General features: G+C 57.8%; 1 protein-coding gene across 1 annotated transcript in view; it reads left to right on the forward strand.

The window, feature by feature from the left end:
• KIF21B (kinesin family member 21B) overlaps positions 1-14650 on the forward strand; it is a gene marked incomplete at both ends in the record, with an annotated part of 39514 nt that overhangs the window by 15407 nt on the left and 9457 nt on the right. Inside the window, 22 exons of the mRNA XM_084275894.1 lie at positions 162-344; positions 3092-3241; positions 4279-4413; positions 4787-4954; positions 5328-5443; positions 6031-6226; positions 6588-6777; positions 6872-6935; positions 7372-7596; positions 7867-7948; positions 8417-8534; positions 8824-9015; positions 9660-9859; positions 10028-10135; positions 10564-10632; positions 10991-11220; positions 11629-11776; positions 11864-12058; positions 12576-12677; positions 13305-13470; positions 13754-13814; positions 14122-14179. Of these exons, the coding sequence (XP_084132020.1) occupies positions 162-344; positions 3092-3241; positions 4279-4413; positions 4787-4954; positions 5328-5443; positions 6031-6226; positions 6588-6777; positions 6872-6935; positions 7372-7596; positions 7867-7948; positions 8417-8534; positions 8824-9015; positions 9660-9859; positions 10028-10135; positions 10564-10632; positions 10991-11220; positions 11629-11776; positions 11864-12058; positions 12576-12677; positions 13305-13470; positions 13754-13814; positions 14122-14179 (3156 nt within the window). The remainder of the gene's footprint in view (positions 1-161; positions 345-3091; positions 3242-4278; positions 4414-4786; positions 4955-5327; positions 5444-6030; positions 6227-6587; positions 6778-6871; positions 6936-7371; positions 7597-7866; positions 7949-8416; positions 8535-8823; positions 9016-9659; positions 9860-10027; positions 10136-10563; positions 10633-10990; positions 11221-11628; positions 11777-11863; positions 12059-12575; positions 12678-13304; positions 13471-13753; positions 13815-14121; positions 14180-14650) is intronic.

A 14650-nucleotide genomic window follows, 5' to 3' on the forward strand; every position in this document is an offset into this window, starting at 1 on the left:
TGGGAGGAGAGGGAGACAGGCGTGGAGTGGAAGGATGGGAACCAGTGTGGTTGGTGGTGGGGCTCAGAGGGGCTTGGCAGAGGTATTTGGGGCAGAGGGAGGTGTGGTAGAGCTGAGCCTTGGAGAGTGCTGCTAGCTCCCCCCTCACTGCCTTGTCACAGACTGGTGCAGGGAAGACATACACCATGGGCACCGGCTTTGACATGAACATCTCTGAGGACGAGCAGGGCATCATCCCCCGGGCCATCGGCCACCTCTTCAGCGGCATCGAGGAGCGCAAGCGGGCGGCTCAGAGCCAGGGCGTGCCAGCACCCGAGTTCAAAGTCAGCGCCCAGTTCCTGGAGGTGGGTGGCAGCAGATCTGGGTGATACTGTGGCCCTGCCCTTTCCTTTGTTCAGCACACCCATGTCCTGGGCTCCTCTATGTTGTGGCTGCTCCCCCAGCTGAGCTCGACCCCACAGCAGGCATGTGGCTGGAGATGCATCCCAGGGTGGAGGAGACTCTAAAGCCCCTGTTGATGTGGTGATGGCCACAAACTGAGGTGGCCAAGGGGATACCCCACTCTCCCTCTTTCCCTCCCAAGAAGGGGCTTATGCCTGGGTCCCCTGAAGATTCAGAGGGATGAATCACTCTTATTTGAGGTCAAGGGTGACATACCTGCTCTCTGAGGTCTGGACCAGCGTTCCCAGGGAAACAAGGAGAGGAAAAAGTGCCACACATGGGGGGGGGATTTGAGGAAGGGCTGTGTTATTTCCCATGTCCTCTGCTGCACTTTTGACCCTAGAATGTGTCACTGCATCCTCTCCCGCCTCCGCTTTTGCCTCTCCATTTCCAAAGCCTCTTCTTTTAACTATTTTTTTTCCCCTCAAGAAGTTGGTCCCAGAAAGCCTGTGGAGCTTGTGTGTCTGCAGCATTTTCCCAAGGGACCAGTCCTGGGGTGAAAGTGCAGAGAAATCCAAGATAGGAAGTGGTTTAAGGGCCTGGTGAGAAAACATAGTGTGGTGTTGAGCAAAGCTGAGCTCCTGAACAAACTCTGTCTGGTTGGTGTCTCTATCTGGGTTACAGAGCAGAGGAGACAGGAAGGCAGAGAGAGAGGCTTTGGTGGCCATCACATCTGTTCCTCCAGGTGTCAGTGGCCTGGAGAGGGGAAGTAGTGCCCAAAGTCACCTCCTAGCCTGGAGAAATCTTTGCCCATCAGTTTTCTCTCTGGAGAGTCCTTGTTAGGTCCCACAGTACTATTGTGATCCAGCCACATCGTTCCCTCCCCATTGTTTGACCTCTCCAAGTTTCTGGCTACCTTCCCACGCATCCTTGGCCTTGTGGGCTCTGCTCTGGGGAGTCTGTGGGCTGGGATGGACATTGGGGTGATTTCTTTTCTGTTCTAAAGTCCTTCTGGGGGATGAACAATGTGGGACTTCCTCCCTGATGAAGAGTCCCCAAGCCCTGATGGGGCTGGGACACAGTCCTGCCCTCCCTGGGTTATAGTATCAGATTCTGTCCCCTCACCCTATACAACACACATTCCCTCTAAGCCCCCTGTGTCTGCCCTCTAGCAGATCCTGTGCTGTCCAGCTACAGTTTCCCTTGCCTCAGTTTCTCCCACTCAGTTTGGGACAGCCTGACACTGGCCCATGGAGGTGGGTGACCTGTTAGCTAGGGTTGGGTCACATGAAGGAGCGACACTGGAGAGGGGATGCCTGTGGTGCCTCTGGCCCAGGCCATCCCAGGAAGCATCTCTGCAGATCAAGAGGTCCAGTGAACTCCAGAGGCACCAGTGGCCCTGAACTTGGGTCACATCAGCTGCTGTGGAGATTTCCTGTAACCTTTCTCTTCACCACCTCTGCCTCTGGTGGTTTTGGCTCTCTGCAATGTTTGGTTCATGGCTGTGGCAGAGGGTGGGAAGAAGGCTTCCTCTGCTGTGTTTCAAAGCCACTTATGGTCATGATCCTCAAGCCAGCCGTGCCCAGCTCCAGGGTGAGGGGGCCATCTGCCAGCAGGGTGGGGGTTGAAGGCTTTTCAAGGGCCCTGCTATGTGTGGGGAGCGTAAAAACCCATTTCCTGATGGCCCAGTGATCAAGGCCATTGGACCCTCTCAAGGGCTTTGCTCATTGGTACCCTGCAGGCATGGACATCTAACCAGGAGTACAAAGACCTGCCCTACAGCCAGCCTCACCCAGGCAGTAATGGCTCTCCTGTGCCAGCATGGGCATGTGGCTGCATCAGATGCTGTCCCAGGAAGGATTTGGCCTCCCTGATCCCTGTCCCATGACTGCTCCTGGGAGCAGGCTGTTGGAGAGGGGTTTAAAACCCTGGAAAGCCTGTTTTCCCCTGGGGCAGCCAGGCACAGATTAGCCTGATCTGCTCTGCTGGTCAGGAGCCTGTGGTCCTTGGGTGACCCTGTGCTCCACACTGGGGTGTGGGCACAAGAGGGGGATGTATGGCATTGAGTGGTGGTGGGACAGACAAGCAGGGGTGTCCCTCCAGGGTGAGAGAGGATGCCACAGGGTCAAGATACGGATGGGGGTATCCTCTGTCACCTCAGGGTTCTCAGGGTTTTCCCTGCTTGTTCAGCACTCCTTGGTTCCCCTTGTTCCCTTTTCTATGTAGCAGAGATGACCTCAGGGAGGGGAGAGGCTGGTTTGTGATGCCAGGGGCTCCCTTGGTGAGCTGGGAAGGAAGGTGTAGCTCCTGGGTGTCTGCTCAGGCTCTGAGGAAAGGGCTCTGAAAGTGTCCTGTGTCCCCCCTACTTGTGTGGGCCAGGAACAGACCAGGGTCAGGCACCTGGAACCAACCCTGACTGCAGCTCAGAGCTCTGCAGGGCATACAGGCACATGGTGCACACCCCATTCCTCCTGGGCACGGTGTCCTAGGTGGATACCCACGTGTGCAGGTCAGAGCTTGCCTGTGCTTCACCTCCTCTCCACTTGCACACACCCCCTCTCTCCTAAGCACACAGACCCCCCCCAGCAGCCTGCCCTGTCTCTCAGGGATGGCAGGATGGCAGAGGGCAGCTTGTGTCCATCCTGCTGGGCTTTATCACCCTCCTGCTCACTACTAGTCACCCCACAATCGTGTCTATCCCCTTGCTCAGCTCTACAATGAGGAGATCCTGGACCTGTTTGACAGCGCCCGCGACCCCGACACGCGCCAACGCAAATCTAACATCAAAATCCACGAGGACGCCAGCGGGAGCATCTACACCACGGGGGTCACATCGCGCCTCATTAGCTCACAGGATGAGGTGGGTGCAAGGATGGGGCAGATATGGAGGAGGGATGGCTGGCTGGGTGCTCACTCACCATCACCTGGACAGGCTGGAGAGCTGGGCAGGGAGAGACCAGATGGGGTTCAACAAAAGCAAGTGGAGAGTCTGGCACCTGGGGAGGAATAACTGCTGGGATCAGGACAGGCTGGGGGTGACCTGCTGGAGAGGAGCTCTGTGGAGAAGGACCTGGGGGTCCTGGTGGGTGACAGGGTGGCCATGAGCCAGCAGTGTGCCCTGGGGCTGAGAGAGACAATGGGATCCTGGGGGCATCAGGAGGAGTGTGGGCAGCAGGTCACAGGAGGGGATCCTCCCCCTCTGCTCTGCCCTGCTCAGGCCCCACCTGGAGTGTTGTGTCCAGTTCTGGGCTCCCTGGGATCAAACAGACAGGGATCTCCTGGAGAGAGTCCAGAGGAGGGACAGAGATGCTGAAGGGCCTGGAGCATCTCCCCTGGGAGGAAAGGCTGAGGGAGCTGGGGCTGTTCAGCCTGGAGAGAAGAAGACTAAGGGGGGACCTTATTCATGTTTATCAATATCTTCAGTATGGGATGCAGGGGGAATGGGCAGCCCCTTTTCAGTGTCTGTGGGGACAGGACAAGGGGCAATGGCTGCAAGTTGGAGCACAGGGAGTTCCACACCAAGCTGGGGAAGAACTTTTCCCCAGTGAGGGTGAGGGAGCCCTGGGACAGGCTGCCCAGGGGGTGTGGAGTCTCCATCTCTGGAGAGATTCCAGCCCCGTCTGGACGCCGCCCTGTGCAATATGAGCTGGGGAGCTGCTTTGGCAGGGGGGTTGGACCCCAGGAGCTCTCCAGGTCCCTTCCAACCCCTCTGATTCTGTGATTCTGTGATGTGGTATGTGGGGACAGCCAGGCAAGGAGGGGATCTCACCTGGGATAGAACAGAGCGGCCCTGGGGTGATGCAGGGAGGGGTCAGTGTGCCCACTGGGCACAGGATGTTGTCCTGACTCCTTTGAGGGGTTCTTCAAGGTTTTGTTCTTCCTGCCCTGTCGTTGTAGCTCATCCAGTGCCTAAAACAGGGGGCTCTTTCCCGCACCACTGCCAGCACCCAGATGAACGTGCAGAGCTCCCGGTCCCATGCCATCTTCACCATTCACCTGTGCCAGATGAGAGTGTGCACCCGCCCAGAGCTGGTGAGATGAGCTCCTGCTTTGTGTCTGGGCTCTTGCTGGACCTGATATCCAGGGAATGTGTGTGGGTCCGTTGGAAAGGGGACAGGGCTTGAAGTCTTGCAGAGAGACAGGGATTTGTCTGTCGTCTTTGCTGTCATAGCCTGTGCTATGGGAACTGGGGTCTGCCTGGAGCATCCTCATCCAAGGCAGGGATGGCCTGACCCAAGGGATGGCCCAGACCAAGCTGCTGTGGGGATCCTCTCCCCCATCTCTGAGGGGCTGGATGTGGAGAGTGAACGCTCAGGCTTTTGCTGATGTCTGAGTGCAGCCAAGGGAACTCCTGCCCACTCTGGGTCGGTGGTGATGAGCCCTTTCCATGTGTGCCTGAACACAGGTGAATGGAGAGGTGACCAGCCTCTTGGATGGAACCCAGCCCACCACTGAGTACGAGACACTCACCGCCAAGTTTCACTTCGTAGACCTTGCAGGCTCAGAGAGGCTGAAGAGAACAGGAGCTACTGGGGAGAGAGCAAAGGAAGGCATCTCCATCAACTGTGGGCTGGTATGGCCCTGGATACTGGGGTGCAAGGGGAGGAGGGAGGCAGAACCTTTGGGTCCTCAGCAGGGCTATGGGGAGGGGTACATCTGGCCACAAGGTTTCAAGCCCCCCCAAAAGGTCATGGTCTGCTAACCTGAGCTTGAGAAAACCCTCCAGGGCTTGATGCTGCTCCTCAGTGCATGTGGGAGGGAGAAGCATCAAGCCCAGGGCAGGAGAGGTGAATGCTGAGCCTGGCAAGAGAAGCCCCATGTCTCCACCTCTTGCACCCCAAACCTGTGCTGCAGCACATGCCCCAGGCCTGATGTGCTGGCTGTGGGACAGCTGTATTCCCAGGAGAGGATGAATTTGGGGGCTGGTGTTTCTTTTGTGTTGGTAGCTGGCCTTGGGGAATGTCATTAGTGCCCTTGGAGACCAGAGCAAGAAAGTTGTGCACGTGCCCTACCGGGACTCCAAGCTCACCCGCCTGCTGCAGGATTCCCTGGGGGGAAACAGGTAAGGGGGGTGTCTCAGGCCAGGGCTGAGCCCTGGGAGAGGAATGGAGAGGCTGTTCCCCTACAAATAGAGCTGAGGGTCTATGGAGCCATGTAGGAGTTACTTCAGGCCTCGTTGGTTGCCTGGTGAGGAGGGGATGCCTCCTGGTAGGCAGTGCATGGCTTTGCAGGTGTAAAGACCTTGGGTCCAGACACAAGTTCAGCTTTGGCAGATTTAGCTGGTGCAAAACAAACACTCTGGAGGCCCTGCAGATCTGGGACTTGGCAGGTGGTGTTGCTCAGCATGGGATGGATTGAATTCCCTGCCTGCTTTGGGGGTACTTCTCCAAAGAGCCCATCCTTTCCCAGCAGTCCTTGCACACGTGGATTGGCTGGTGGTGCTGTGGGATTTGTTGCTTGTGGGGTCTTGCTGGTTGCTCTGGCTCTGGGAGGGACTGAACTCTGTTTCTAGCTTGGTTGTAAAACACAGAAGGGCCTGGGATGGGTGTCCAGGGGCACATGGCCTGGGATGGGTCCCAAGTTTCCAAGTACTGAGCTTGCAAAGGGTGAGGGAATCTGTCCTTTCACCCTGACCCTCACCTCCCCAAGCCAAACCATCATGATTGCCTGTGTGAGCCCATCTGACCGGGACTTCATGGAGACCCTGAACACTCTCAAGTACGCCAACCGGGCTCGCAACATCAAGAACAAGGTGGTGGTGAACCAGGACAAGACGAGTCAGCAGATCAGTGCCCTGCGGGCTGAGATCGCCCGGCTGCAGATGGAGCTGATGGAGTACAAGGCGGTGAGTGGCCACGCAAGTCTGCAGAGGTGGGATGGAGACAGGAGCAGAAAGCCTCCTCCTTGCTTTGGATGGATGTGGTTTTCTGGGAAAGATCCTTCTGACATGTACAGCCCCTGTTGATGAGGGTAATTGCTAGGAGAGGTAAGGGGGCTTAAGAGGGAGGGGCTGAGCTGGCCTTGGCAGGACCTTGGGCAAGTCTCTTGGGGGTGCCAAGGCAGGGAGAAGTCTTGAAGCATCTCTCACCCTCAGCCTTAGCCCTTCCTAGTTCTTAGATTTGTCCCTGTCTTGGGCTGCCTCCATGGATGGACCCCCATGTTCCAGTGCAGCCTGCACTTGGGGACTCCTCTCCTTGTCCCCACAGGGCAAGCGGGTCATTGGAGAGGACGGCTCAGAGGGCTACAGTGACCTGTTCCGGGAGAATGCCATGCTGCAGAAGGAGAACAGCGCCCTGCGCATGCGGGTGAAGGCCATGCAGGAGGCCATCGATGCCATCAACAGCAGGGTCACCCACCTCATGAGCCAGGAGGCCAACCTGATGTTGGCCAAGGCAGGTGAGGCTGGGGTAGCACGTGGTGGGTCAGCCTAACCACACTGGGATGGGTGCTGCAGTACAGCCTTGATCCGCCTGCCCCTCTGCTCTTCCAGGTGATGGCAATGAAGCCATTGGTGCCCTCATCCAGAACTACATCCGGGAGATAGAAGAGCTGAGGTGAGCTGGGTATGGGGCTGGTGAGTCATGGGGTGTGCCTCCAGTGGCACCAGGCTGAGTTGTAAGTCCTGCTGGAGCAGCAGCTGACTGCACTGCTGCTACACCAGGGCTGTAGGAATTGCAGCCTGGTGCTGGGCAGTGTGTTGGCCATTGTTGGCCTTTGTGTGGCCATTGATGGAGGGGGGACATGGTGGTGGGAGCGTCTGCTGTCTCCCAGGAACTGCTGGCTCACCCCAAACTGGGTCTATCCCAGTCTCTTGTGCAATCCTGGGATCGCTGCCTTGCAGCATCATGACCTTCTGACCCAACATGAATGGGGAATGTCTTTGTGATGAGTCTGTCCCTGGCTCACACCATCCTAAACCCAGGCAAGATCCCCTCCTCCAGGCGCAGTGGGATGTCCCTTCTTTGACCACACACCATCTCTGCTCCCTAGGACAAAGCTCCTGGAGAGTGAGTCCATGAACGAGTCTCTGCGTCGCAGCCTCTCGCGTGTCTCTGCCCGGCCCCCCTACTCCGTGGGCTCATCCCCAGCGCCTGGCTTGGCTGGCCTGTGCAGCCCCGCTGCCCCAGTAGAGACAGAGGCCTCTGATGTCCTCCGAAGGGCCAAGCAGGACCTGGAGCGCCTGAAAAAGAAGGAGAGGAGACAGCAGAGGAAAAGGTGAAGGCAACATCAGGAAGGAGGAGGCTGCATGTCAGTCCCTCTTTGTTTTTGTAGGGTCAGGTATCCTGCTTCTCCCCCATCCCTGCTAAACCTAGAGCACTGAGACCAGCTGCCTGGGTTCCCCTCCTAGTGCTGCCTTGTCTTTGGTCTCCTTTTTACCCACCACACAATCCCAGAGAGATTCCCTCAGAGGGGCTGAGAGCAGGAGGTAAGGCCCTGGCCAGGACCAGTCTCCAGGACTCACCATCACCCCTCTGCTCTCCCCAGCCCAGAGAAGGAAGCATTTAAGAAGCGGCAGAAACTGCAGCAGGACAACGGGGAGGAGACAGATGAGAATGAGGTGGAAGAGGTGAGTGGGCTTTGTGCTCAGAGATGTTCCTTGGGTCACTGCTGTCTCCTCATGTGGGAGAGGGACCAAGCCCAGCCTGGCCTTACAACCAGCTGGAGGGGTGATGGAGCCAAAGACTCCACTCTGGAGTAGAGGGGAACTCAGTGCTCCACAGCCAGCCCTATTATGGAGCAAGGAGCCCACATCCTTTTGGGCTTGGTTTCAATAACTGTAGATGAAGGGGAGTTGGGTGATGCTGTGCTACTCAGCTGGGAGGGGATAGATTTGGAACAGAGCTGCTCCTCTCAACGATGTATTCTGGGGGTCCAGAAATGCTGCTGCTGCCTCTGGATGTCCTGTGTGGGAGCTGAGTCCCATTGTGGAGGTTGCAGCCCATCCCTGGGGTGAGCTCAGGTTTGGAGGAGGGAGGAGCTGCAGAGAGAAAGGCAAGGCCATGCTGCCAGCTGAGGTTGGGCACTTATCCCTTAGGAGGAGGAGGAGCAGGATGAGAGTGGCTGTGAGGAAGAGGATGGACATGAGGATGAAGATGAGGATTCAGGCAGTGAAGAGAGCCTGGTGGATTCAGACTCAGATGCAGAGGAGAAAGGTAAAGCACAGAGCCACACATGCAGCCCAGGGTTTGGGGGTGCATTTGCTGGTGTCTCCTGGCACTGAGCTCTGGTCCTGGGAAGGGAGAGTCCTCTGGGACATCCTGGCCATGTCTCCTCTGAGGGGGGCTTGGAAAAGTCTCAATAGTCTTTAGGGTGCTGCTGCTCTCCAGTGATGTGGGTTCCTATCATCTCCCTCTGCCCTTTCCTGATGTTGGGGCTCAGTGGGACCATGGGAGTGCTGCTCCCTCTTCCCTCCCAGCCTGACTGTTTCCCACTGGTCTCCAGCTGTGAATTTCCAGGCTGACCTGGCAGATCTGACCTGTGAGATAGAGATCAAGCAGAAGCTGATTGATGAGCTGGAGAACAGCCAGCGGCGCCTGCAGACCCTCAAGCACCAGTATGAGGAGAAGCTGATCCTGCTGCAGAACAAGATTCGGGACACGCAGCTGGAGCGGGACCGGGTGCTGCAGAACCTCAGTGAGAACTGCCTTGTCCATGGGATCCCATCCCCACAGCATCAGGCCTCAGTCCCCTCTCCTGCCTACCTGAATCAGAGCTAAAGTATCCATCCCTTGCACACCATGCTGGCTCTGGTAGAGTTTTGCAACCCCCCTGCCTCTGCTTAAGCCCTGGGGACCTCCAAGACCCTGCTTGTCTTGCCATGGGAGTGGGACTGGTCAGCTGAGAGACTCCTGACCCCACTGGTACTGGAGTGGTGGCTGAAAAGGATGGCAAGGCAAAGCCTCTTGTAGCCTTCAACACTGCTTCATGAGATGTGAGAACACATGGGGAAACTGAGGTTCTGAGGGGTACAAGAAGACCCCGGAGACCCAGTGGTGTGGCTGATCTCTAGGTTCACCAAGGCAGGATCACCCATGCATACAGTTGTAGGTCTAGGTCTGTAGATCCTTTCAGTGCAGGGACTGCTGTAACTCCCTGTCCCACCCTGCACTCAGCCCTCACCCATGGCTTCCCGTGGGTGCGCCCAAACAAACCACACTCTGTCATGCTGCCAGAGCAGAGGGGTGAGAGAGGACTCTGGCAGGATAGAGAGGGAGCAGTGCCCAGCACAAGTTGTCCAGGCTGTGTGGGCACTGCAAGCTCTCTCCTCACTCCCCCAGGCACCATGGAGTGCTACACAGAGGAGAAGGCCAACAAGATCAAAGCAGACTACGAGAAGCGGCTGAAGGAGATGAACCGGGACCTCCAGAAGCTCCAGGCAGCCCAGAAGGAGCACGCTCGCCTGCTGAAGAACCAGTCCCGCTACGAGCGGGAGCTGAGGAAGCTGCAGGCAGAGGTGGCAGAGATGAAGAAGGCAAAGGTACCCGGACACCCCAGGGCAGGGAGGGCATCCCTTGGTCAGGGCTGTTTCCTTGCTCAGAAGTTTTGTTTTCCACTCTTGGTGGCAAGTGCAGGACATCTGTCTGCTGGGTGGGTGCCCTGGGACAGGCAGATGCCTGGAGCGACACGTGGCATCTTCCCATCCCAGGTCGCGCTGATGAAGCAGATGCGGGAGGAGCAGCAGCGGAGGCGGCTGGCGGAGACCAAGAGGAACCGGGAGATCGCGCAGCTCAAGAAGGAGCAGCGCCGGCAGGAGGTGAGGGCAGCTGGGCATTCCCAGGCTGGAGGGCAACTGGACTGGCTGGGGGATGATGGGTGGATGCTTGGTCTGCTCTGACACTCTGAGGTCCTCATAAAGCAGTGGTCAGTGAAGCTCGGGGCCCTGCTGCACCCATGGCCTTGCCAAGGGCCACGCAGCACCAGCACTCCTGGCTGAATGGCTCCCAAGGGTTCCCACAGCTCCCAGTGTGGTGGTGGGAGATGCTGTGAACTCCCTGCCATGCTCCAGGGATAACGTGCCATCAGGTCCATCCTCAAGTCTGGAAACCTGCTTACTGTTCAAATCAGAAGTGAGAGTTTTCATGGCAAAGTAACTGTTCCAAACTTCAGTGGTGGGAGCCCCAGGACTGCAACCATCACTGGGACGTCTGGGCAAGACCCCAAGGGGTCTCTCTCTTTGTGCAGTTTCAGATCCGGGCTCTGGAGTCTCAGAAGCGGCAGCAGGAAATAGTGCTACGGAGGAAAACCCAGGAGGTGAGGGATTGGGGGGTGGAGGGGTGTACTTCTGTGTAGCCCCCAGGAGATCCTGGCCCCAGCACTTGGCTCAGAGAAACCCCATTCTCCAGACGGTTGCCAGCTCAGGGAGCTTGTTTCCCAAAAGGCTGGGAGGGCTTTTACGGCTCAGCAGCCAGGTGGGAGATGAACTGCCCATCTCCTGGGGCAGCCGAGCCTGGCAACAGGGAAGGAGCTATGAGGGAGAAGGGGGAAACCCTCAGGCCCAGGACTTTGGGTCTCCAGAACTGCATTCTTGGTTGAGACCTGAGGATGAGGTGACAAGTTCGGACTGGAGTTGGCTGTTTGACACCCTTTCCTCTGCCCCTCCTCTGGGCAGGTCTCAGCGCTGCGCCGTCTTGCCAAGCCCATGTCAGACCGGGTTGCAGGAAGGATGAGCCAGAAGCCAGCCATGATGGACTCAGGTGCAGAGGTCTCAGCCAGCACCACCTCCTCCGAGCCTGAGTCCGGCGCTCGCTCCGTCTCCAGCATCGTGCGCCAGTGGAACAGGAAAATCAACAACTTCCTGGGAGACCCCTCATCCTCTGTGAATGGGGCTCGGCCTGTCAGGTCAGGGCAAGGGCTGTGTGGGTGGGTGATGAAGCACCCCAGGACTCTCCTCTCATGTCTGGCTTTTGGCTGGTGGTGGAGGTGGAATGTGAGGTTCTTTTTGTGCATTTGGCCTGTGTTAAACCACTGACCCAGTTCCAGGCTGTGCTGGCAGTGAGGGGCTGACTGTCACCTGGGCTTGAGCCCAGTGCTGGCAGTCCACAGGCATTAAACCCCCCAGCACAAACCCTGCTGGCCTCATCTCTTGTCCCTTTCTTTGCTAAGGGACAATGGAACGTTGAGCAATCCAGAAAGGACGCAGATGCCTCTTCTCCTGGCCAGCTAGAGCCCAGGCATCATTTTGGGCTAAGCCCAGCTTTCTAGGCTGCTTGTCCATGTGCTTCTCCTCCCTCCCCCCACTGGCTGTAGGAAGAAGTTCCCCAAGAAGGGTGGGAGCCAAATGTCCAGCAAGGCTGCCCGCCTCAAGTGGCAGTCCCTGGAGCGGCGCATCTTTGACATCGTCATGCAGAGGATGACCATCATCAACCTGGAGGCCGACATGGAGCGGCTCATCAAGGTGATGGTGGTGCTGGGGATGGAGTGTGCATGGCAGGGGGGACAGCCATGATGACAGTGCTAATCCCCCCCTTCCCTTTCCCCCCAGAAACGTGAGGAGCTGGCACTGCTGCAGGAAGCCTTGCTGGGCAAGAGGGTGAAGCTGCAGGCAGAGAGCCCCAAGGAGCAGAAGGGGCTGCAGGAGCTGAACGATGAGATCGAAGTGCTGGGGGCCAATATTGACTACATCAACGACAGCATTTCTGACTGCCAGGCCACCATCATGCAGATCGAGGAGACCAAGGTGGGCAGCTGGGCCAGGCCCAGGTGGTGGGGAGAGAGCAGGAGTGTCCCCAGGATGCCCCTGGGCATGGCCAGGCTGCGCCTGCCAGTGGCCCCCTCAGATCCACGTCCTCACACCCCAATCCCGGGGCTGTAGGGAAGCTGCAGCCCCCCACCCTGTACGTGGGGCTGGAGATCACTTGTTCCCATGGGACTGTCATCAGCTGGAAACATCCCAGGAAGGATTGTGGGGTTTTTCCCAGCGGGTTTAGGCAGGGGCCATGTCACAGGCTCTGTCTGGCTCCCGGCTCCCCTCTAGCGGCCGCAGCCCGGGCTGGAGCCTGTGCCTGGCCCCCAGCTCTCCCTTAGGCTGGCAGGGAGGAAGGGGACCCCTTTGGGATGGGGTCTGGCCTGCTGCGGATCCGGGAAGGGGGATGGTGCTTGTGGGTTGGGCTCTAACTGCTGGCACCGAGATTCCTGTAACAATGCAGAAGCCCCTCGGTTCTGCCTGTCCCAAAGCCATCCCTCCCACCTTGCAGGAGGAGCTGGACTCCACAGACACCTCGGTGGTGATCAGCTCCTGCTCGCTAGCTGAAGCCAGGCTCCTGCTGGACAACTTCCTAAAAGCCTCCATCGACAAGGTGAGAATCAGAGAATGATCTGGGTTGGAAGGGACCCCGAGGATCACAGAGCTCCAACCCCCTGCCACAGGCAGGGACACCAACCTCCAGGCCTGGAGCTACACAAGGTTGCCCAGGGCCCCATCCAACCTGGCCTTGAACACCTCCAGGGATGGGGCACCCACCCCATCTCTGGGCAGCCTGTTCCAGCCCCTCACCACTCTTTCTGTAAAAAACTTCCCCCTAATATCTAATCTAAACCTTCCCTCCTTTAGCTTTAGTCCATTCCCCCTTGTCCTGCCACTATCTGCTCTTTTAAAAAGTTGAATCCCCTCCTGCTTATAAGCTCCCTTCAGGGACTGGGAGGCTGCAATGAGGTCCCCCCACAGCCTTCTCTTCTCCAGGCTGAACCAGCCCAGCTCCCTCAGCCTCTCTCCATACGGGAGCTGCTCCAGCCCTCTGAGCATCCTTGTGGCTCCTCTGAACCCTCTCCAACAGTTCCACATCCTTCTTGTATTGGGGGCCCCAGCTCTGGACACCGGCACCCTGCTGCATGATGGCATTTCCCACAGCTGGGGAGGGGAGCAGGGTGCCACTGTGGGGACCTGAGACCCTCACCCAAGGCCTGGCCTGGCCATCCTTCCTCAGGGGCTGCAGGTGGCACAGAAGGAGGCCCAGATACGCCTGCTGGAGGGGCGCCTGCGGCAGACAGACGTGACTGGCACTGCACAGAACCATGCCATCCTGGATGCCCTGAGGGAAAAGGCTGAATCACACCCTGAACTCCAGGCCCTCATCCACAATGTCCAGCAAGGTGGGATCCAGAGCTGGTGCATCCTTGGGATGGGCGTGCTGCATGGTGGGCAAGGTGCCCACCCATCCTGGCCCCTCAAGAAGCACCTGGAGGTGACATCGCTGCCACCAGTGTGCCCAGAGCTGCCCCAAGGGGGTGGGGATGTGTGCTCCAGCCACCACACAACAGGGACAATGGCCAGATGCCTCCCCCCAGCTGCCCCCTCTGCTGCCCTGTTCAGACAGGGCTCAGCACAAGAGGAACCCCCTCTGCACTGCTGATGAGCTGTTTCCCTCTTGCACAGAGAATGGCTACACCAGCACAGATGAGGAAGTCTCAGAGTTCAGCCTGGCTTCAGATGGGAGGTGAGTGCCTAGCCCTGCCTGAACTGGCAGTGACTGGGGAGGCCAGGGATGGGGTGGGTTTTCTGGTGTCACCCATGGAACCTCACAGATGGACATCGACAAACAAAGCCCAAAGTAAGGTTTCCTGTGGTGTACAGCCCTTTTTGGAGAGCAGAGAGCACCATGAGGGACTGAAGACTAGATCATCCCTTGGAGAAAGGGTGCTGGGGAGCCAGGGTGACCCAAGGAGTCTGGTGGACCAGTGGCAACCAGCTCTTTGAAAGTGGTTTAGCATTGACAACCTATCTTTGCTCCCTTCTCCTTGCAGCATCTCCCAGTCTTTCACCATGAAGGGCTCAGCAAGCCAGGATGACTTCAAGTTCAAGGTTAGTTGACCTTTCTGTGTGGTCCCATCGTAGGGAATGGGAGGAGGGATAGAAGGACATGTTGTTCAGTGATGCTACAGGTCTGCTTTGTAGTCTGACCCTTGGAGAGCCACACTTGGCATAAGGCAATATGGCATGTCTCTGAGTGGGGTCAGCTCTAGGTAAGGAGGAAACCAAACCTCCTGGTCCTGTGGCCTTGTGAAGCACCAGGAAGCATCCAGCATACCAGCCAATACCCTTGAGATTTGAGTGGGTGCCAAGGAGGTCCCTGTGCAGTGCTGCATCTATTGTGGGCAAAAAGTGGAGGAAAACCACTGTTCTGCATGGGCTGTCACCATGGAGTGGGCACCTCAGCATGATGTGGGGGGAACTCAATCTCCTGTGGACAGAGAGCACGAGCTGCTCCACCCCACAGCTCTCTGGCTGCTGCTGCTGTCCTCCCCCCATGCTACCTGTGCCTGAACCCTCTGC

The sequence above is a fragment of the Gallinula chloropus genome (assembly GCF_964237585.1).
Source record: "Gallinula chloropus genome assembly, chromosome: 27".
Taxonomy (NCBI): Eukaryota; Metazoa; Chordata; class Aves; order Gruiformes; family Rallidae; genus Gallinula; species Gallinula chloropus.